Below are 23978 nucleotides of genomic sequence, written 5' to 3'. Positions count from 1 at the left end.
CAGTACAGACAAACCACAATTCACTGTAAACTGTATAATCCAAGAAAAAAGTGAAATGTGATAACAGCCAATAATCTCATAACCTCTGGAGAAAGCATTAGAGTTCCATTTGGAGTGTTTATCTGTGCTGAACTGGGCAACCAAGCAAGCCCAGGCCGTTGAACTGAAATACAAAAGCAAAAACAAATGTTTTTCTGAGGTTATGAAAAGCTATTATAGTTTAGGTATGTTCAGGATGTATCTGTGTATGATGTTGCCTCCTGATGATATTTGCATATTTTAATGGGACTCTACAGGAACTAAAGTAAGACAGGGAAATGTGTTCATTTTCAATACTAATAACCCGAAACAAGCTTTTTACAGAGCCTTGTGCATACAGTTCACTGTCCACTATTAGGAAATTCATACCCATACCACCTTGGCCAATTGTATAGGCTACCAGAAAAGTCTCCTGACACTGGTCCCTTTCATAATAACCACCAAGAACACACAATGTCTCCGCATGATAAAATAATCCTTCTCATTAAGAAGTGATGCAAGCATTTCACATCCTCGTCTGTTACAGACCCCCTGCATGTGCAGAAACGACTTGAGGAAAGATGTCCGACATCCGCCGATAGATTTTACGATTTAAAAAGAAATAAAAAGAAATCAAATTTACAAGCATAATTAGTTGAGAGAAATTTAATTAGTCCCTCCAATTAATTGCTCGATCAAAGATGATTTTGGGGGACCGTGACTTGGCAGGAGAGACAAACATCTGCATTCGCACTCAGACCCCCGCAGTGAAAGAAGATTAAATTCATTTTCTTTCACATTTCTTAAATAACTTCCCATTAGATATGCTTATTCTGTGATGTCCTTATGAGAAATTCCCCATTTCATTTCAGATAAGTATTCTCATCCAATTCCTATTCTTCTCTCCTTCCTCAATGACTTACGGGCCATCGTCCCAGTTTGAAAGTATTTTATATGTGACTTTGAGAAGAAAAGATAAATTGAGTGTCTGATAGAGGGACAAAGACAGAGCAAGAGAGAAAGAGAGAGAGAGAAAGAGAGAGAGAGAGAGAGACCGTCAGAGAAAGATACAGTAAGGAAGGAGAAACGAGACAGACTGAAAGTGATACTGCAGCCATTGTTTACTATCTTCAGGTACTCATTAGCTGGGTATTAATATCAGCTTTGGAGGCTGCGTGCGTAATGCCACCAGAGAGAGAGAGAGAGGGAGAGAGAAGGAGAGAGAAGGAGAGAGAGAGGGAGGGAGAGAGAGGAAGCAAGTAAAGGAGTTGAGCGGAAAAAAGAATAGTACAGAAAAGATAAAGAGCCGTCTCAACAAGAGTGTATTGAAATCCCTCCCCTCATCATAGCAGCCTTTATCACATCCATACAGCCAAGGACAGGTGACACACACACACACACACACACACACACACACACACTCACGCACACACACACACACACACACACACACACACACGCACGCACGCACACACGCACGCACACACACACACGTACACACCCATAACAACAAACAGGTAAAAGGCAAACAAAAATAAAGTCATTGATACACACACACTCTTCCATAGGAAAGACCAAACAGACCAAACAGTACATACACAAGCACTCACAAAACCATTTCAATACGTACTGTATACAGATTGAAATACATACATAAGTCAAATACTTAACTTGTGATAAACTCTAGCTGATGTATGCTACATAAGACACACATAACTATGATGGATCATTGGACATAACTATGATGGGTGGAGACCCAGAGAGACTAAATCATGGCAGACAGCAGGTGATTCATGTTCCCTGTGAAGGAACATTTGCCAGCAGCATCTTCAGGCACTATAACAGGCTGAGCACTATGCCTGCCAGAGCCTTTGGGCATGGAAGAGAGGGAGAGAGAGAGAGAGAGAGGAAAAAGAGAAGGAGACACAGACAAAGAGAGATAGAGAGCACTCTATAGACATTGAACTGATAGGAAGACACTGTGAAGATGCCTCAGAGCGACTTCAGGTGAGGTCACATCTAGAGTGTAAAAGACTTTTTGACAATGACAGCAGTTGAGCTCAAGAGGAGGGCCACGTTCAGCACTCAGTGCTGAAATCACAAGAGCACCTCAAGATGTGGTGTTGGTAAAACCCTTAACAGCCAGTGGAGCCTGAAAGCATAATCTTTCAAAGAGCGGCGAGCCTTTCTCGGCATTCAAGCTGGTGGCTATGCAGGCCTGAGCTTCCTGCCTTCCTAGAGGTGAAGTCTTCAGCAGGTTTCTTTGTGAAGAGCCCTTCTCTCTCTGCAGCATTACTCACCTACAGGTCCTCATGCGCAAGGAACAATGCACAGCCCCAACCCTCAGCCTCTCTCAGCCTCTCACTTCAAAATCATTTTCTCCTCTCCTCTTCCTCTCCTCTTCCTCTTTCTCCTCTCCCCTCCCCCTCCTCTTCCTCTCTTTCTTCATATCCTCTTCCTCTCTTTCTCCTCTCCTCTTCCTCTCTTTCTCCTCTCCTCTTCCTCCCTTTCTCCTCTCCTCTTCCTCTCTTTCTTCATACCCTCTCCCTCTCTCCTCTTCCTCCCTTTCTCCTCAGCTCTTCCTCTCTCTCTCCTCTTCCTCTCTCTCTCTTCTTCCTCCCTTTCTCCTCTCCTCTTCCTCTCTTTCTCCTCTCCTCTTCCTCCCTTTCTCCTCAGCTCTTCCTCTCTCTCTCCTCTTCCTCTCTCTCTTTCTTCCTCTCTTTCTCCTCTCCTCTTCCTCCCTTTCTCCTCAGCTCTTCCTGTCTCTCTCCTCTTCCTCTCTCTCTTTCTTCCTCTCTTTCTCCTCTCCTCTTCCTCCCTTTCTCCTCAGCTCTTCCTGTCTCTCTCCTCTTCCTCTCTCTCTTCTTCCTCCCTTTCTCCTCTCCTCTTCCTCTCTTTCTCCTCTCCTCTTCCTCCCTTTCTCCTCAGCTCTTCCTGTCTCTCTCCTCTTCCTCTCTCTCTTTCTTCCTCTCTTTCTCCTCTCCTCTTCCTCTCTTTCGCCATCTTCTCCCTCATCTCCTCTCTCTCTCTCTCTGTCGCCGGTTCTCTCTTTCTTCTGCTCGGTAACTAGTAAAAATAGAGCTTCATAAATCATGCATCTTCATTCAGAGCAGCGAGCAGGCGAGAGAGAGAGAGAGAGAGAGAGAAGGAAAGAAAGAGTGAATGAGGGTGGAGAACAGAAAGATGGACAGAATGTAAAGCAGAGGGCGGAAGAGGAGATACGGAGGGGAAATAAGGTGTAAGAGAATCCCTCCGTGTTCACTGTTGATGAATGATGTGGCCACAGGCCCCGGATACTAGCGTCACACACAAACGCGGCACAGCAGACACACGGTGCTGTACGCGCTGAAGGTGGGGTGTGGGCGCAAACATTGCCATGGAACAACTCTGAGATTGGAACAGCCGACGGGGCGCACAGAGAAAGCCCTTGATTTAGTGCATGCAACCGTTTGAGCAGGCGCTTCAGAGGAGCCACTTACACACACTCTTTAGCGCCAGTGTGAGCCATGAAATTAGCCTGCCACCTCGACAGAACAGGCAGCGGCACGAGGAGCTGGGGGGGTGTGGGGGCGGCCAACACGCTAATGTGCTCTCATATCATCACTCCAATGGAGCGCTCAGGATTACATACGAGCTTTACTCTTATTACGCTGCCTATTACTATCATCAGAGCGCCTTAGCACACTAGCGGTTAGCCGTTTTAAATGCGTATGGGGCAATTAGAGGAACATGGAGTCAGGCAGAGAGAGAGAGAGAGAGAGAGAGAGAGAGAGAGAGAGAGAGAGAGAGAGGGAAATTTAGAATAGTAACAGTTGTCTTTGTCCCTGGCACAGTGACCTTCGAATGGTGGTCTGGAGAAAGGACATAGACAGGAACACACTCGCACAACCACAGACAGACAGACAGACAGACACACACAGATGAACACAGACACACACACACACACACACACACACACACACACACACACCCTACAGATGAAGGGCAGACAGGACATGTCAAAAAGCCAGACAATCTAGCGCTCAAATTTAAATCAAAGTGCTGAAGTGCCCACCTGAAAATCAAACACGCGCCCTCGTCAAATTTCCACCTGTGCTTCTAATTACTCGCCGTGGCAACATTACTGCCTCTGCCTGCAGCCTCAGCAGCTGAGTAGAGCAGAGGGCTCTGGCACAGTGTGACACATTCACGGCACACCGCTGTCACTCACACACTCACACTCACTGACACACACACACACACACACACACACACACACACACACAAACCCACAACCAGCCACACAGACAAACCCATTGTCAGCCACACACTGAGACTCACACTCACACACACACACACACACACACACACACACACAGAGAGACAAAAGACACACACATTCACTCACATCCCCTCCACGCTGAGCTAAATCTGGCGCTAAAATGATGAGGCGCCATGCAGCAGCCAGCCTTGTCCAGCCCTGCCCAGCCCAGATAGCTCGTCCTGGCCACTGCCCTCCCCGGCGGAAGCCCTGACACCCCACACTGCTGGACGCGGTCTGCCTGACCGAGCCTGCCAGTCTGCAGGACCTCCATCTGCTTACCGGGAAAAAACCCCACACAGGCAGGAAAGATGCTGAGGGAAGCAAGACGTCCGTGTGGAGCGGCACGGGAGATTTGTTAAGGGGGCGTTGCTGGACGTGACAAACGCATCTCCACATCAGCCGTGCGTGTGTGTGTGTGAGTGTGTGTGTCTGTGTGAGTGAGTCTGTGTGTGCGTGTCTGTGAGTGAGTGTGTGTGTGTGTGTGTGTCTGTGAGTGTGTGTGTGTGTGTGTGTGCACCGGGGGATTGGGAGTGTCAGATTAGTGTGTTTAAGGTGTGAGAAAAGCTGACGTGTAAATAAAGGGAGCTGGAGCAGAGCGGTCTACATTAGCATGTGTCACACATCCCCGAGCGACAGACGTCCACGCAAGCAGAGTGTCACTCACCCACCCAACACACACACTCCAACCGCATCACAAATCAGCTCCCATCCATAAGGCCCTATCTCTTAGGGCTCTTCTCTTCACGCAAAACACTATTCATGCAATCTCTTTCTCTCTTTCTCTCTATACGTTCGGCGTTATGTCAGATATGTAGAATTTAGTACTTTTGCTCTGAGCGCCGCTTCACAGGCTTTTTTTGTGGCACTAGCGAAGGCATCAAACACACTCAGAATTGCCGAATAAGTGAGGGCAGAGCCTGTGTTAATAAATAATGTGTGTGTGTGTGTGTGTGTGTGTGTGTGTGTGTGTGTGTGTCCAGGTCACTGCTGGAAGAATGAGTGTGAAAGTGAAAAGTTCAGCACTCTCCCACCCTGCTCAAACAGCGTGCTGAACAAGCTCCAGTGCTCCCCAGCATTCAATAAAACATGAGCATCTCTTCAGCTCCTAAAGAGTCACACACACACACACACACACACACACACACACACACACCACACACACACACACACACACATACACACACACACGCTTGCAAACCACTCAAGTGTGTTATTGCAGTTTAAACTCACTATGGCATGCTGAAAGGGGAGAGTTTGACTCAAACACATCACAGGTCTTCTTGGAAAGCACATGAGTGCGAGGTTAGGCAGACATTTAATAGTGCTCAGACTGGTCAAGTGTCAAGTGGAAGGGTGGCTAGGTATGTGTGTGTTTGTGAGTGTATGTATGTATGTATGTATGTATGTATGTATGTGTGTGTTTGTGTGTGTGTGTGTGTGTGTGTGTGTGTGTGTGTGTGTGTGTGTGTGTGTGTGGTTTCTGGCAAAATAGAGCTAAATAGTAGGATTACAGAGGATTTAGTCAGATGAGATTTAAATGTCTATCCAACGCTAAACTCACATACTGTCAGTCCACACACAAAGACTAAAATCTCATTTCCCTTCAGAGGACGATTAAACGACGACAATGACACTCTGTTGAACTTTTTCTACAAGAACGTTGTCAGACTAGAAATAACTAGAGCGGGAAAAAGACCAACAAATGAGACAGAGGGAGGGAGGAAAGGGAGGAGAGAGGGAAGTGAGTGACAAAGAGAGAGAAGGAGAGAGAGTGAGAGAGAGAGGACGAGTGTACACACAACTTTTCATGTTACTGTTACTATTCAGCCTATCCCTTTGTTCCTCTCAACGTTCTCAGTGTTGTGATGTTATTGAACAAGTTGTTGTGCTGTTTTGTTTGTGTACATGCTCATAAAGCAGTGTTGGACTGATCTGAATTGCGAGTGTGGAAGTGTGTGTGTGGCTCAGTGTTGGACTGATCTGAATTGCGAGTGTGGAAGTGTGTGTGTGGCTCAGTGTTGGACTGATCTGAATTGCTAGTGTGGAAGTGTGTGAGTGGCTCAGTGTTGGACTGATCTGAATTGCTAGTGTGGAAGTGTGTGTGTGGCTCAGTGTTGGACTGATCTGGATTGCGAAGGTGGAAGTGTGTGTGTGGCTCAGTGTTGGACTGATCTGAATTGCGAGTGTGGAAGTGTGTGTGTGTGGCTCTGCTCCACTCACCATGGTGTTGATGTGGCTCCTGGTGGCGGTAGCGTGGCGCAGTGCGCTCCTGACCAGCGCGGGGATGCCCAGCGCCACGGCCTCCACGTCCTGGTCGCCCCGCATGCTCTCCACCAGCCAGCCCAGGCCGTCCACGAAGCTCCGCCAGTGGGGCTGCACCTCGGCCGCGCCGCCCAGGCAGCCCTGCATGGAGCCCAGGCAATAAAGTGCCGGACCACGACGCCCGCCACCTCAGGCCCTGGCAAGCTGGCAGTACCAGACATGCAGCCGCACGCCCGCACTCCCGGCTGGCCCGCAGGTGCTGCGTGGTGTTGACCACCTCGATGCCCAGGTTGAGCGCCTGCAGGAAGACGCGGGTGGCCAGCAGCGAGCGCGACAGGCGGGTCATCAGGAGTTTGGGGAAGGCGCCGAACGCGCCGCCGGACGGACCCTGGGTCCAGGCCCCGCGCAGGCACTCGTCGGACGCGGCCGGCGCTGAGGTGCCGCCGCCCAGCAGCCGCCGGTAGGCCAGCGGGAAGAGGCGCGAGAAGAAGCCGGCCACCATGTGGTCCACGCGCGAGTCCGAGCCCAGGATGTAGAGCGACACCTCCAGGAACAGCTGCCCCACTGCACTGGACGCTCCGCCGCCCAGGCCAGGGAAGTCCTCGCGGAGCATCAGGAGCGTGGCGTTCCGGCCCAGACGCAACACCACATCAAAGGCCTCTACAGAGAGCAAGAGGGAGAGAGAGAAAGAAAGGAAGAGAATGAAGAAACAAAAAGAAGAGAGTGAGAGCAGGCCATGAAAAAGAAAAATAACGAAGGGGGTAAAAGAGAATAACGAAGGAGGTAAAAGAGAATAACGAAGGAGGTAAAAGAGAGAGGGGGAATGGAGAGGAAGAGAGTGGAGGAGAGAGAGGAGGGGAAGCAGGAGATGAGAAGTGACACAACGGGGACAGATCTATTTGAGCTTCTCCCATCAGATCCACCGCGGATCTCCGGCTGGAACACACAGCACATCCTAATTGGCGGCTCAAGAGATGCTTATTTGTATAAGAACGCCGCTCGTGGAAAGCCCACTTTGAGACATGATTAATAAAGGACATTAAACACAAAACAAGAGCTATCAAACGGCATTAAACACTTACAGCTCCGCGGAAGTGAAGCACTTCATACTTCACACGTAAGTGAGGGAAATGATGGGCTTGCTGATGTTTTATGGAGGGAGTCATAAATCAGTGACTTTGTGCTCCACTGGGGTGTCAAACTACGAGTCAAATCTGTCAGGCACAGAACAGAGAGATCAAGAGCTGTGCTTCAGTCTACTTAAAATTATAACAGAGAGAGAGAGAGAGAGAGAGAGAGAGAGGAGAGAGGAGAGAGAGACAGGCAAATTGAGATGAGAGACATCGCATACGGCAGTGGGACTCGGCTGAACAGGGCACTGTGATATGGCGCATATGTTGAACACAGTCCCAGCCTCCCTGACACGTGTTCATTGGCATGAGATAAGTGGGCGGAACCAGCATAAGCTCAACATAACCAGAGCGAGCCGAGCCACAGTGATAAGCTCAGCCACTTTCAGTTAAGGAGCAGAAAACACCCTCCACTAACTTCCACTTGCACTAATCTAGTGAGGATACAGACAGGTGTGGAAAAAGCAGAACACTTTAAGTCTCCGATGGAGAGCTCGATTATTCGGGTGACCTTTTCAGCGCTGCAGAAGAGAGTGCGTCTCAAGAGCCCAAAGTGCTTAGGAGCAGAGAATTCATTTGGACTCCAGCCGAGAGGCAGGCGGCGGGGCCTCTAAAATGTGTTTGGAGAAGAAAGGAGAGCAGAGTCACAGGAGGGATGCAGAGAGAGAGAGAGAGAGAGAGAGAGAGAGAGAGAGAGAGAGGAGGGGGAGAGTAATCAGGAGGTGCTAAGTGAACCCCTTATCCTTATCAGGGCAGAGCCAGGGAGGCGAAAACGCCCTCGCCAAACCAACACCCAAAAAGAAAGTGATGGAGTGAACAGCAGGGAGGAGAGAAAAGGAGGAAAACAGAGGGAACAGAGGAGAAGGAGGGAAACAGAGGGAAGAGAGGAGAACGAGAGAAAAGGAGGGAACAAAGGAAGAGAGAAAAGGAGGGAAACAGAGGAGGAGGAGGGGGGAATTTTGGACTCCTTTAACCAAGTGGCCGGAGCGGGAGGTGGGGGGTTTGTGGAGGTGAGTGGTCGGGGGGTGAGGTGGGGTTTGTCTGGCTAATTAGGCCACCGCACCAGAGGGACGGCCATTAGCATTGTGCCCCTAAGCAGGCGGCTTTCCAGCCCTTTCGCGTAGGTAATCCATCTGCCCATCCATCTGCCCCTTATTGTGTGTGTGTGTTCCTTCCTCAAGGGCACACACAACATGCAATTAGATCAAGAGTGCAGAGCAGACATCATTGACCAGGGCTGGGTACCAGTGATTGACTTGGGACAATGAATCACTTAGTGTAGAGATATTATAGGTTGATTGATTTAAATTCGTCCACATGCACATGTACACATAGGTAGCTGCCCAACACACACACACACCAACCTCACTAATAACAATAGGTCTGCACGAACAAAGTGGCCCCAGTGGCTAGTGGCTGGGATGTGAGTGGTTTGCTAATGCTAAGGCATTATTAGTAGATGTATTGATGGGGCTCTGCCACGGCCGCTCCCTAATGCCCTCTACAGCTGACGTGGGATCAGTTTCTGCTGCCCCAGCACGAGCCAAACGAGATGGGCGCAGACCCACCGGCTTGTGTGTGTGAGCCAGCGAAGATGGGCTTGCAGCGCTGCCTTGGGACGAGGCGCGTTGCTTTAACTGGATTGTTTAGGCAGAGATCTCCCGCTGTGACAGATACACTCACACACATCCAGTCTTTATTTCTGTCTCTCTGTCTCTCTCAAACACACACACACACACACACACAGTCTTTCACACACAAAGCCCTCTGTGATTCCTGAGCACACAAACACATGCAGTGCCAAGCAGGATGAACAAAGCAGAGAGAACAGGCACACACGTCCACAGCCCAAACACAGGCATATGACTTACAGACACACAGAAGAGATGAACCTGGCACAGCACAGGCTTGGTGATGATTGCTCTCACAATGGCAAAAAGTACAAGAGCGCATTCATGTTAAAATGCCTATTGAACATCCTGTGCAGTAGCACTCCTACTGCTTAAGCATACAATGGAGGAAAAGACTTCTAACACACAGCTTTGATCAATACTCAAACAGAAGACCCAAACACATTGCAGAACACACACACACACTCCGACAAAAGACCATACACTCTGCTTTTTTTCTTACTAAAGCCATACAATGGATGTGATGGACAGACAGAGAGAAAAACACATGGGAGAGCGAGAAACAGAGAGAACGAGTGCTATTTTCCTCCCCTCATCTGTCTCTTTGAAAGGCTCTTAAGGCAAATCATGTAGCCCAGACAAAGCCCAGTGTATCACTTACAGGCCCGCCAGAGAGACGAGAGATGCCCAGCGTTCTAATGGGCTGGCTGTAGTGTGTGTGTGTGTGTGTGTGTGTGTGTGTGTGTGTGTGTGTGTGTGTGTGTGTGTGTGTGTGTGTGTGTGTGTGTGTTTGTGTTTGTGTGTATGTATGTATGCGGGAAGGGCCTCTTCACCATAAATGTAATAGAGCATGGGCAGACGGCAGGGTCACTGGGAGAGGTGGGCTGGCCACGGGCTGGGTCAGGAGGCTGGAGGACTGGAGGGCTCAGCCAGGATCGGGTGTCCACTAATGGGCAAGATGAAGCTCAGAGATGGAGAGCAAGAGAGAGAAGGGCAGAGAGAGAGAGAGAGAAAGAGAGGCAGAATAAAAGAAAGAGGGAGAGAGAAGGGATGAGAGAGAGAAAGAGAGGTAGAAGGAAAGAGAGAAAGAGGGAGAGAGAGAAGGGCAGAGAGAGAGACAGATTTGGTCTGGATATCAGTACGGCTGTCTGTGGGTTTGTGCCTTGTGCGTGTGGAGTGTGTTTGTGTGTGACTGTGTCTGAGTGTGTGTATGTGTGTACGTGAGTGTGATATTCTGTGTTTACAAATTTGGCATGGGTATTATCACTGAGAAGTTAGATAATGGAGCAACACACACACACACACACACACAGACACACACACACACAGACACACACACACACACACACACGGCCCATCGGCCCCCCACTCATCGATCCAAGAGAATGTACCTGTCACTGTCAGACCCCAGGCCAAGCCTGTGTGTGTATGTGTGTGTGTGTGTGTGTGTGTGTGTGTGTGTGTGTGTGTGTGTGTGTGTGTGTGTGTGTGTGTGTGTGTGTGAGGAGGGGCGCTGTGCCTGACACATTCTCAAGGCTAGACAGCACCGTTCAGGTTCACTCTCCCCTGCGAGGTAAAGTCATCACACAAGTTTCTCAGTTCTGGTCTGACGCATCACCACCGCAGCCTCACCGAACCGCGGCTACGCTTGACCGGCGCGCCCCTTCACCCTCACACACCCACAGCAGCCACAGAGAGGAGCTTCCACTGGGTCTCTCACTCCCAGAGGTAAAAAGGGCTTCTCAAAAAGTACAATTAAAATCCCAAACCAGCTGATGCGTCTTGACTCAGTGCCTTCATGACAGTGTCAGGGCAGCAGCATCTGAAATATGGGGAGAGTGTTGCTGAGTCTCGGTAGGTCAGTCCTGTGAGACGCTAGCCACTGAGTCACGGTGGACAGGGATGCAATACGGGTGCAGCTAAAGAGAAAGGCTTTCACTCGGCCTCTAACAATGGAGCGTCTCTCAATACAAATGTTATAAAACACCATGAATCGAACTGCGTTTTCATAAGGGTAGCTGCTTCGCCCTCCATCTTATCGACTCTGTTCAGCTGAAGCCACTCTCACAAATACCCATCCCACTCCTCAAGCTTCACAGGTGCAGTATTTTGGCCTCCGCTCATCCACCCGTCTCTGCGCTGAGGATTGGCACCCTGTGGTGTGCCACCTGTCTGCCGGCATCCGCTCAATCCTCGGCAGCTCACGCGGGCGCTACCTGTTCAGTGGCTGCGCCATCAGCCAAAGCCCCTCTGGTCAGTGAGAGACCTTGTCGTTGAGAAAGCATTCCGATTGCCACAGGGCCAGGTCATCCATCAATGGTGCCAATGGGAGCACAGCCACAGAAAAAAATCAGCTGATACTGTATTTATGGGCTGGGGTGTGAAAGTTGGCCAAATCCATCTCCTTCTATAGCAGAGGCAATGCATGAGACATGCTGGCAAAGATCTAACTCGACAAAGCAACAGCGAGTATGTGTGTGAGTATGTGTGTGTGCGTGCAGGGGAGGCTTGGCATGTGATTATTAAAGACAAATGAATTGTTGTAATAGTGTGACATCCTCCGCGTCTTAATGGCCGGATGCGACTGTGGCGCCAAGGAGTCGTAGGGATAGTAAGAGGAAATTCAACACTCATGAGAAATAAGTGGAATCGATGAGATGTCAAGACGCCATCAAAAGAGGCACACTTGGCCAGACTGCAAAAATATCATATTATCTCATTGGTTTCAAGCCCAACAAAGCAATTGTGTTGTGGTTTGTGATCTGTTGGCATAACACAACACCCATATACAGTATATATAAAAGATGTATATATTGTGTATCTATTATAACGTTAATATACATTATCATAATATCCATAAAAATGGATTTAAATTCAGTCGTGTGAAAAGGTCCTATTCATCATGGTTGCGTTGCAGTGGCAGGTGGGAGCCTTGACCAGTTTGACTTGTGTGAGGAATGAAGTAAGTGAGTATTAATTCAGATTAGGGCCTGATCAATACGTCGATGCGCTGCTGTAGCGCTGTTGTCCCGGGGCCTGTAAGATAATCGGGAGTAACCGAGCCCGGGCCGAGGGAGGCTCTCGCCACTGCCGCCGTGCCCCGCGGCCACATCCATCGGCGCTCGCAGGACCTTACCCCCGCCAGGAATGGATCGCCAATAAATTACCCCGGCAACCAGGCCTAATCAATTTCCCCTGACGGCGTGTCACCTCTAGCCGCCAGAGAGAGAACAAGGGAGCGAGAGAGATAGAGTGCGAGAGAGAGAGACCGAGAGAGAGGGATGAAGGGAGTGGTTGCACGCAAACGACAGAGGGTGGGGAGAACGCCACCTGGCCCCTCTGCCAAAGCAGCACGCAGGCAGACTGCTTCTGATTGGCCAGCATGCCTGCTGGTGATGACGCCTGGCCAGATGTGCCAGCATGGCGTCTGATGAGCAGCGGCCCTTTGGGGATGAGGATGGAAATGAGGTTAGCTAAGGTAACTGCAGACACTGGAGAATCACCCCACCTCTCCCCACCTTCAGCACTTCCTCAAGGTTATTAGCCCCCTTCAGTTCATCATCCCTGGGGTACGCATGCACACTGTGGACTCTGGGAAAAGGCCAAACCCCGAGGACGCCATGCTGAGGTGGACATTACATCCCTTCATCATCCCCTTGAGCAGGGAGATTGGGTACTCGCCTCCTCTAAACGCTCCACAGGTTCCACGGGCAGCCCGGCTGGTTGGACGCACTCTGCGGAGTGGCCTGACCGCTGCTGCTGGGCTGACGGAGGGCATCTGTAGGAGGGATCTTGCCCTTCCAGGAAATTGCGAGGATTTTCAGCAGACATCTGATACGGAGGGCCCCTGTGGGGTTTTTTATTTGAGTGTATGTTTTCACACCCGCCAAGATGTGTGTGCCCGGCTGCTCTCTCTGAAGGCAGCTCTGTCAGAAGATCCAGGGGCTTATCTGGAGCCGTCTGGAAACTCATCATGCGCCGCACAGCTTATTGGAGACGATGGAACACAGGGGGTAGCTCCCTTTGCTTGTGTGGTGGGACTGGTTAAGCTGGGGAAGTTTCATTCTCACCCAAAAATGAGACATTTTTGGAGCTCAGAGTCATTCAAATGTGCTCCCGCTGCTGCAGGGAATGAGAGCACCAGGCACAGCTCACTTGAGCCTGATGAGCTGTCAAAATGACTGCATGGTGGATCGGTCTCTTTTACTGTCCTACACTGAGTTACAACCACCACACAGTTATGCTGACTATGAACACACACTATCTTTCAAAGTGCATCAACCTAATGTAACACTGAACCAAACAAGATCTAGTGCACACATTAATACATGAACAAACCAATAAACGCAGAGACATAAGATCATGCGTTTATGAGTTGGACCGCTTCCCAGGACGGGGACTAGGGAGGCACTCCGATTCCTCCACAGGCAACGTGAGTTTGCACTATTAAAGATAACATCAACATTAACATCTTACTAAATAAAACGTAAGTGTAGATAGAGGTTGCAACATGCTGCAGACGGTCTTTGAAGATCATCATTTCACCAATTATTTTCAGCTCATCCGAGACTGAAGAGGCAGATGTTTCTGAGCATCACATTAACACTGACCTCCATCTCACCCAGTGAGCATAGTGTTACTCCATTCTCTCCGCACTAAAAACAACTCACATTGGTACTGTAATGGCTGTTATTACAGTGTAAATCTGACTGAGGGCTGGTGAGGAGTTTACTGCACACTACTACCCTGAGATAGGAAACAGGCTTCAGAAAGTAGAACTCATACCACTATGTGTTCCAACCATACAGTACACTAAACAAGCTGATGCTTATTAGCTCTACTCATCAGCCAGGTAGATGAGCTAATTAGTGAAATCTCCTGTGTTAGGTGCAGCAGAGCTAATACATGAACACACTTGTACTGGCTGAAGGCTTCCTGGTTTCCCATCTCTGGTGGTGACTGACTCACGAGCTGCTGGCCGAGGATATCTACACGGGCGTATCTTGTGCCTGCTGCCAGACAGCCAGACACTGATCCATCCACACACGCCCAAACACAGGCCTTGCCAAGCCCCACACTGAGCCCCCAGACCCATCCCCTCTTAGCCTGCTGCTGTAGCCTCCTACACTCGCCGGAGGTGAGTGATGTGGGCTCCGGCGCATTGATCTGGATAAGCCTGCGTGAGAGATGGGCTGTCTGAGCAGCCTTAGAGTGCCTCTGCCCATGTAACCTGAGAGAGAGAGAGAGAGAGAGAGAGAGAGAGAGAGAGTGAGGGAAAAGGAAAGGAGAAGAGAGGTAGAACAGGAGAAAATAGAGCCTGCACACCTGAGCAGTCTGTGGGGAGTGTTGGGTGCGTCTGTTTGAGTGATGCACCAGGAGCCTCCATGACGCTCCATCACGAGGAAACAGGAGCTCTTTCAGCAGGGAGGTGCTGATGGAGGACGAGAGGGAGGGGAGGCGGTGGAACAGTGTGTGTGTGTGTGTGTGTGTGTGTGTGTGTGGGGGCGGGGGGGGTGCACTGGTGGGCTTTCCAGGAAGGAACCACAGGGGATGCTGGGAAGGGTGCAGTCTGGAGAGGGGTCAGGAGCAGCATTGGGTTACATCCTCATCTTCACATCTTAAGACTGATCAAATCAAGCACCCTCCACTGACATCACCTCAGGTGCCGTCGTCATGCTAATCTGACCCAGAAATATGATTAAAGAGATTTAATCCTCGGTGCTCATGGGATTGCTGAATAGAAGCAGATCATGACAATTTGACAGAAAGATGACACTATAGGGATAAGGAAAGGCAGGCATACTCGACAGTATTGACAGAAAACCCAGTCAAACCCAAAAAACATTGGGTATTTGTTTTTTTAAGGCAATGCTGGCGCCAGAGGTTTAGTCACTGCGTCGCTTGTGCTGGCCTTTGATTCTCACATTGATTTCAGCGGTCGTGGCCTTTCACGAGGTCAGAGTTGGAGTTGTTCGGGCCCGCTGTGTGGCGGGAACCTGCCCTGCAGCGGAGGTCACTCCCACACGCTCCCAATCAAATACAAACCCACTGAGTTGTGGGACAATAAAGGACATACAACAGCAGGGAGTGGAGAAGAAGAGAAGCAGAAAAAGTAGTAGAGGAGTAGAGTGAGAGAGAGAGAGAGAGAGAGAGAGAGAGAGAGAGAGAGAGAGAGAGAGAGAGTGGTGGAGGACTCCGAGGCTTTGAAGCTCCAATCAAAGGCAGCCAAAGCCAACTGATGCCAGTCTGCACATGAAACACAACTCAGAGTGACTCCGCACTCACAGCCACTCCAGTGCACTAGAGAAAGAGAGCGAGAGAAAGAGAGAGAGAGAAGGAGAAAGAGAGAGAGAGAGAAAGGGAGAGAGAGAAAGAAACTGGCAAGAGTAATTATCCACGCGTGCATCACATAGAGGCATGTGTGGTGCAGGGTGCATGTTCATGGTCACAAAGCTGGCGCTTGTAGTCACTAACTCATGGAGCCTCACACACCTCATGCTCTTTTTTATATTCAACCCTGTGTTAAAGGAAGTCTTTCAAGAGATGATATCAATGCCACACTACTGTATATCTAAATGGCATGCTTTATCTTTATCCTTGCTGTTTCTCACACACACACACACACACACACACACACACACACATAAATGCCACATATCTCTGGGGAAAAGAAACTTAATAAAAAGTATACACAAAGAAATCTATCATTTTGAGTCACGCTACTCCGGCTGTGAACTAATAAGCTGAAAAGCATACAGAGAAAATGGGAGGGAGTGAGATAATGAAGATGGTGAGGCACCCACACACAAAATAAAAAAGATATTTCTAATAAATAATATTATTCTAGATTGCCACCTCTCTCTCTCTCTCACACACACACACACACAGTGCCTTGTCACCCTTTGATTTATTTACCCTGTCCAATTATGCACCAAGATACTGTGCTCAATTTCATTTTGGTCCGATAGTGAAAAATATACAACCGTTAGCTCTAGAATACATATTAATAGAGAACTTTAATAAAGCAACCAGGCAGTAATTAATAAAATTTTTTTAAGATGGTGTTTAAAAGTGGATAAAAGCTCCTGGCCTGAATTTAAGAAGGCTCAAAGGAGGATGTAAGATCCTGCTCAGAGGAGAGATAGATGGTGTGGGGGAGATAGAGTGAGGTCGGGTTTTGAAATCCTGGAGACAGATGTTACTGATCAGGGAGAAGATCTGAATAGACGGGGAAAAAGTGTCATATCTAGTAAACAGAGGAAGGGGAGGAAGACCAGAGGAGAGAGTCAGAAACTCTTTGGGGAAAGTGACTTTGGGGATTATCTTCAACTGGATCAATCTAAGATACATGCTCACCAAGAGAACTCAATTGCTGTAATATGACCACTGTATCCTTTTCCTATTAGCCTAAGCATTAATCCCTGACCTATCTGCCCTCTCTCTCCCTCTCTCCCTCCCTCTCTCCCCCCCTCTCTCTCTATCTATTGAGGTGGGCTCAGTTCACTCACTGGCAGTGCAGAGTGGCCTGTTTGTGTGCCTGGTACTGATGTCCAGCCGGTCAGATAGCGGCTCTCTGGCCACAGCTCCCCTGGATCCCCTGCCAAGATGGAAGGGCTCCTCCCACCAGTCTGCCGCCTCAGCCGCACTCGTCGTCTGCCTGTGATCAAAGTTTGATCAAGCGAGCTGATTGGCTGTGTCTTCCAGTGGGCATTATTGGTGAGAACTTCTGGCACCCAGCCGAACCCTAAGTATAAGACACTGACCATCTGAGGGTGGCAGCCCATGGTTTCAACGTCCTCAGATCACTGATTTGCTTTACCTAGTTTTCCTTTTCAGATTTCAAAGGGTTCCACTCTGTTTGGTGTGGTGGGTCTCAGGCATGATCAGAGTGGTGGATATGGGAGGCACACAGAGGCTCTGATAGGCTCTCTGGGCTGGTACTAAGAGAGGAGGGGGGGGTTCTGATGGTGGCCCCCAGTGTGGAGCCCTCTCCGCTGGGCTCCAAGCTTTGCCTTCCTCCCCGCTGAGGGGTTGGTCCAAGCGCCCAGCTGACTCCCGACTTCTCCCATCCATCATTGGGGTGAGGCCTGACAGCTGACTCAGGAGGGGAGTTATCAGCGCTCATCCACCGGCCCCCGCCTGCACCTGCTACTCAACAGGGAGACTGGCCCGCTCGCCACACACACACACACACACACACACACACACACACCACGTCACCTTCCCCTCAGCCCGGTCCTGGCTCTTTACGCTCCACAGAGCAGCACTGAGTAATGGTAACCGGAGCGGGAGGATCTGTATCTCTAAGTGCTCTCCTCTGACGGGTTCTCACTCTATCTCTCCCTAACCCCCAGCCCTCCCCTTCTACCATCATACGCTCTCTCTGTGTCTCTTTCTCTCCTTCTCCTACCTCTCTCCTGTCTTTCTTTCCCTCCCTTCCTCTAACTCTTGCATTCCTCCACTTTTTCATTCCCCAATCTCTCTCGCGCGCGCTCAGTCTGCGCCTGCCACTCCTCTACTGTGCTCTGCTGAGTTAAGTGTTGATGGTAGCGGCTGGTAAGGGTCCCGAGATCAAACGGCACCTATCAGCAGGTACACACACGCCCAGAGGAAGAGGAGGAAGATGAGGAAGAGGAGGAGGGGCATGCGCAGCGCAGGAGATGAAGCCTGGCTGTCAGGAGAGCCACAGACGAAGCGGTTGGCTTGGTCCTCTGCAAAAGGACATGGGCGCCCTTTTAACTACAAACTCAGTTTTGAAATGTAATGCTGGCATCACTTTTCATACTGTAATACTGGTGACGGCAGCCAGTAGTATTATGGAGGTAATCACGGTTTAATACTGTACATGTGGAACGTAAGCTGAAAAATAGACCACCTCCCACAAAGCTGAGGGAGAAAACAACTTAAATGGTGAATGACAGCCTATAGACTAGGAAAGCTAGGGACTACTGCGTGCATTTTCAACGGCAGCATAGCGGTATTTCTCAGAAATATTTCAAGGCCGGAATGTTTTGTCACTGCCTTTCATCCTGAGCCAAGTTGACTCATGTTTGTTTCTTTACAAGGTGACTGTGTGTGCGTAACGCCGCGTATGTGTGTGTGTAATTGTTGTGTGATGACGTGTGTGTGTCCACGATGTGTGTGCTTAGTGGCGATGCCAGCCCCAGCCTGTTTGGAGGTTACAGGCTGTTGCCAGAGCCCGCGTTAGGCTGGCACAGCGGAGGAGCCTCCACCCCGACAGGTGTCAGCTTGATCAAGGCATTGGTGCTTCTTTCCCCTTCTCTCTCTATATATATATATATATATATATATATATATATATATATATATATATATATATATGTGTTTTATTTATATATTTCATTTTCTATTTTCCTCTTTCCTTAATTGAGATTGTTTGCATTTCCTTTTCATATATATATATATATATATATATATATATATATATATATATATATATATATATGTATGACAAACTGGCATTCTCAGGTCCCCCTCCGGCCTATATCTCACCCTGGCCTTTGCTTTACTTTTGTCATGTTGCGATCCCGTCTGTCTGGGAGGGCAGGTTACCGTGGGACAGCAGCATCGCTTTCTGGGCACGCCAGCAACAATGGGGAGGCCTTGGCTGGAGTTGATAATCTCGGGGCGGCCAGTGTCCTGGGTGCTCCACTTATGCCTTGTAACTGCCCCCTCCCCGCCCTCCTCTTGCCTCTAATTTGTTCTTGCCCCACTGCCCCTCATTACCTGCCGGGCTGAACCCCTGAGATGCCAGGCTCAGCAATATATATTAAAATCAGGGGCCTGCTTGTCTCGGGCACAATGGAGATATGCCCACCTTTTAATCATAGCTTTCGCTTGTGCGGGAGATGCCCTCTCCTGGGCCTATGGTCCTGTCCTGTCCTCTCTCTCTCTCTCTCTCTCTGCCCTTCACAGTATCACCATATTTCTATACCTTTTTCATCTCCACCTCCCCCTGCTTTCCTCCCTCTCTCTCTCTCTCCCACCCTCTCTCGGACGTCTCTCACTCCCAGCAGTCCTGCTGATGAATGGGTCAGCGCTGGCATCCTGATGCCCGCCAGCCAGAGGCGCAGCCCGAGCTCTCCAAAGCTCTCCAGGATCACGGGGGGAATGAGATTAATTAATCCTGCAGTTTGGGGAGTCTGACATAGTGGGTGCCTCGTGTGTGTGTGTGTCTGTGTGTGTGTGTGTGTGTGTGTGTGTGTGTGTGTGTGTGTGTCTGTGTGTGTGTGTGTGTGAGTATGTGTGTGAATGTGTGTGTGTGTGTGGGTGTGTGTGTGGGTGTGTGTGTGTGTGTGTGTGTGTGTGTGTGTGTGTGTGTGTGTGTAGTTTGGGGGTGCTGATGAACTCTTTAAATAAACGCCACATGGGTAAAGGTAGGAGCAGCCTGAGGCAGGGCAACTGAGACTGTCCTTGACCTCCCATACACACACACAGACACAGACACACACACATCCACACACCAGTGCATGCACAAACCCAACGGGTAATGATTTTTCAGTGGAGACTTGTAAAGCAGGGGGGCCGGGGAGTGGACGTCCACTCTGGAGACCACGGCGCTGTTTCACCGAGCCGTGCGTGAAATGAGGCGGGCGGTGGTGCAGCGCTGGCAAAGGCATAACCCTATGTTTAGAGCGTCCCCCTGCCCTTCAGCTGCCCGCCCGCCCGCCTGCCTGCGCTGTGCCCTTCCCTCCTTGCCTCTGCCGCTGCGCGCGGAGCGGGTGGAGGAGACCGCAGCGTGCCACCATCTGGGGCGATGGCGGGGAGTGGGGAGTAAAAAATGCCCGGGGTGATTTCTCTCGTCAGGCGCAAACACAGACGTCAGCCATGAACCTTGCTTAAGGATGCCCTGGCGACATTAACTATGGGCGAGAAGGACTCCTCGCTCTGGGATTATTACTCATTTAGCAGCTGAGCCTGAGTAGGTGTGGGGGGTGAAGTACGATCACGATGAGAGACTCATTAAAAGTACCACACAAAACCTGATGCACTCCGACTCCTGAAATATCAGCCCGTCGCAGTCCTCTCTAAATGTGGTGGGCTCGCGGAGCAGCCGAAGGAAGCTGGATCGGATCGCAGTGGGGATGATCCCAGGAGACCCAGCAGGAGCCGCACGAAAGGGGAGAAAAGTATGGAAAACAGGGAGAATAAGAGGGGGATGGAGGAATCAGTCTGCCATCACCATGGAGAAGAGGGAGTGACCCACATAGAGCATCCGGGAATAGCAACAGGGTGGAGGAGAGGGAGAGGGAGAGGGAGAGGGAGACAGCGAGGGGGGAAGGGGAGGTAAGGTAAGCTCACCGAAGGTTTCTCCTTCAGAGCCGCCTCTCCTGGGCATTCTCCCACAATACCTGAACTAACTCCATCCAGACCAAAACGGATGGTGGAGGCCAGACTTCGTTCCGCGCGGGCAGTGCTGCGTTCACGGGCCACATCACATTCGCATGGCGGTACGTGGCGGTACGCGTCTTTGCGGCTATTAGTTACAGAACTAAATAGCACCTTTCATGGCCTGGAGTTCTCTCTATTAGCTAATTAAGAGTTAATTAGCACTATCCATTACACAGGTGTGACATGCTCATCAATCTGGGGGGAACGGATCTAAGTCAAATATAGCGCGGAGACAAAGCACACCTGAGCAGATTTTTACAGCTCATCCATCCCTGACCGTGTAAACCACTGCGTGGGTATTTGCAGCGCAGTGAGCTTGGTGCAGGGGAGGAGAGATACTCATGAATCACTTTCCCTGGAAGCAAGATCATTCAAAACATTTGCCTAACCTTTAATCATTTCACAGAGGCTGCAATCAAAGCAACATTTGACACAGGCGTAAGAAAAACACTCCTACTGCTGCCATTTCTCCTACAGAATCTCATATAAAATCAACTGTAGCAAAAACAACTGCGGTAATAGAGTAAACAACATACAGGCCAATCATTTCTTTAAAGAACATAAAGACATAAACAACAATAAAACACCTGGGGCCTGTACTACAAAGGGAGTTTAACCTACCCAGATGTAACCTGGCAAGAGCCTTACATAATATCTTAGTGTCACATTCCATGAGACTTATTCCTCTGTAGGAGAAACATTCAGTTGGGGGTTTGTTAGGTTTTAATATAAGAGTTACAGTAGCTATTCTCAATGAGTCTGGCAACATTCCCAATTCATATGATTCATTATACATGTCTAGAAGAGGCTGGACCAATTTACTTTTAAATTCTTTATAAAATTCTATTGGCAACCCATCTGGCCCAGGTGCTTTCCCACTATTCATGTTACCTATAGCCTCTAAAAGTTCCTCTATTGTTAGTGGACTATCCAGCATTGTTTTATCCTCCTCTGATAATGTCTGCAATTGTAATTGGTCAAGAAAAGTGTTCTGAGCTTCTTCATTTCCATTATATTCTGATTTGTAGAGAAGCTTGTAAAATTCTCTAAAGTTATCATTTATCTCTGTGGGGTCAATTGTTAAGTTGCCGTTTTTTGTCTTGATACTATGAATAGTTCTGTCAGCCTGTATTTTCTTACAGTAAGTCGCCAGGCCAGTAATTTGCCAGCTTTTTCTCTTTGATCATAATATGCTTGTTTAGTCCACATTAAATTCCTCGCCACTCTTTCAGCTGTCAGTTTATCATATTTAGCTCTCATGGAATTTAGGTTTTGTATTTTTTTAGGATATTTGTCATGATAGAATTCACTCTCTATTTTTTTTTTTTTTTTCTAATGACTGTATTTCTTGTCTGTATTGTTTATTTTTGTTACTAGAGTAGCTTATAATTTCTCCCCTTATGTAGACCTTGAAAGCTTCCCATCTAATACTAGCTGTAGTTTCATCCCTATTTAATTCAAAATACATGTGTATAGAATTTTCCATAAATTTGACAAAGTCTGGATCCTTCAACAAAAATGATTGTAGTTTCCATCTTTTTGGACAATACCCAATCTTTCCCAAAAGGACTTCCATAGACACTGCTGCATGATCACTAATTACAATGCTATTATACCAGCATTTTTTAACCTGAGGTTGTAAAAAATAATCAATTCGTGAGTGAGTTTTATATGAGCTAGAGTAACATGAATATTCACGGTTGTTAGGATTACTAACCCTCCAGATGTCATATAATCTAAGGTCTTATATATAATTATGTAATATATTTCTGGTTCTTGAATGGGTGCTGTCAGTTTGAGTAGATCTATCTAAAACTGGGTCTAGGGTACAGTTAAAGTCTCCTCCTATGATGTATAGGCCCTCCAGAGTAGACACAGTTAAGAATAGATTTTCAAAAAAGGATGGGTCATCATCATTGGGACCATATATATTAATAAGGTTTAGTTTTTGTGACATGATACTGACTTGTACTATAATGTATCTCCCATTTGGATCTCTGATGAGTTTTGTTGTCTGGAATGGTATCGATTTGTGTATAAGAGTAATAACCCCTCTAGCCTGACTACTGAGTGAAGCATGAAATACCTGACCAGGCCATCTTTTGGTTAACCTTTGCATATCTGTTGCGGTCAGATGTGATTCTTGTATGAAAACAATCTTAGATTTTAGGTCTTTTATCCTGTTTAATACCTGTTTTAATTTATTTATTTTCCTCAATCCCCTAACATTCCAACTTGTTATGTTAGCTATTAAACTATTTTCCTGTTTAGTCTTTTCCATTTAAATATGTCTCCGACTGGGACACTAGTAATTGAAATAAAAAGAAATAAAATAAAATAAGAAAAAAGGGAAACCCTATTAGAAAGATGCAAGTTTACACACACACTCAAACACTCGCACACACCAAACACTGAACCCAAAATAAACAACCCCTCACTGAACATTGGCATTTCCATTGTGAAATGCCTACCCTCCACAGATTCAAAGTGGTTTGGAGAGCAGCTGATCTACAGTTTGAAGATCAACTATCAAGCGTGAACACACAGCCCTCCAACCATATATCCAAAAACCGTGTTACGTTTACATAATGAACCCTTATAAAAATGTCACTTATATTAAAGACTTGCTTTCAACATGTAGTCTTATACTAAAAAGTTGAAATGAAATGAAATTAATTGTAGCCTTTGAACAACACAATAGCCTACAATATAGGCTAATAAGGAAAAGGAAAAAAAAAACAATCTGCTCCTTCAGTGTAGCCTCCTCATAGTCCTACATGCATTTGTCAGAAAGAAATTCTAAAACATCACCTGCTTTGATTTAGCTACATCTAAATGTCCACCTGTTTCCACCAGACTCGCCTGAAATGTCACTCACTCATTGGATCCTCTCCTGTTGCTGCTGCTGCTTGTGTTGGGATGGTTTTATAGAATTCTTCGGCTTCCTGTGGTGTCGAAAACACATGCACCTTCCCGTTGTAGAAGATCTTAAGTCTGCAGGGATTGTGCAAAAATCCACGGAAGCGTTGATGTCAACAAACGACTGTATAATCGGGTGAAACCCCCGTCGGATGCGTATCTTCTCCACGGAGAGGTCTTGAGCAAATGTAATCTTGGCCCCATCGTGCTTGACTTCTTGTTTTCTTGTCATCCGGTATACAAGTTCCTTGTCTTGGAAACTTTGGAAGCGAACCAGCACCGCTCTGTTTTGGTTTGGCTTCC

At 48.3% G+C, this 23978-nt stretch overlaps 1 protein-coding gene across 1 annotated transcript in view; it reads right to left on the bottom strand.

Moving 5' to 3' along the window:
- Nucleotides 1–23978, bottom strand: part of gpc3 (glypican 3) — a 101584-nt gene that overhangs the window by 44253 nt on the left and 33353 nt on the right. The window contains 2 exon segments of the mRNA XM_048232302.1: nt 6542–6809; nt 6811–7243. Coding sequence (XP_048088259.1) covers nt 6542–6809; nt 6811–7243 — 701 coding nt within the window.

This window comes from Alosa alosa, chromosome 21 (assembly GCF_017589495.1).
Source record: "Alosa alosa isolate M-15738 ecotype Scorff River chromosome 21, AALO_Geno_1.1, whole genome shotgun sequence".
In the NCBI taxonomy this organism is placed as follows: Eukaryota; Metazoa; Chordata; class Actinopteri; order Clupeiformes; family Clupeidae; genus Alosa; species Alosa alosa.
Note: the sequence above shows the minus strand (reverse complement) of the source record. Positions and strands in the feature narration are given on the sequence as shown.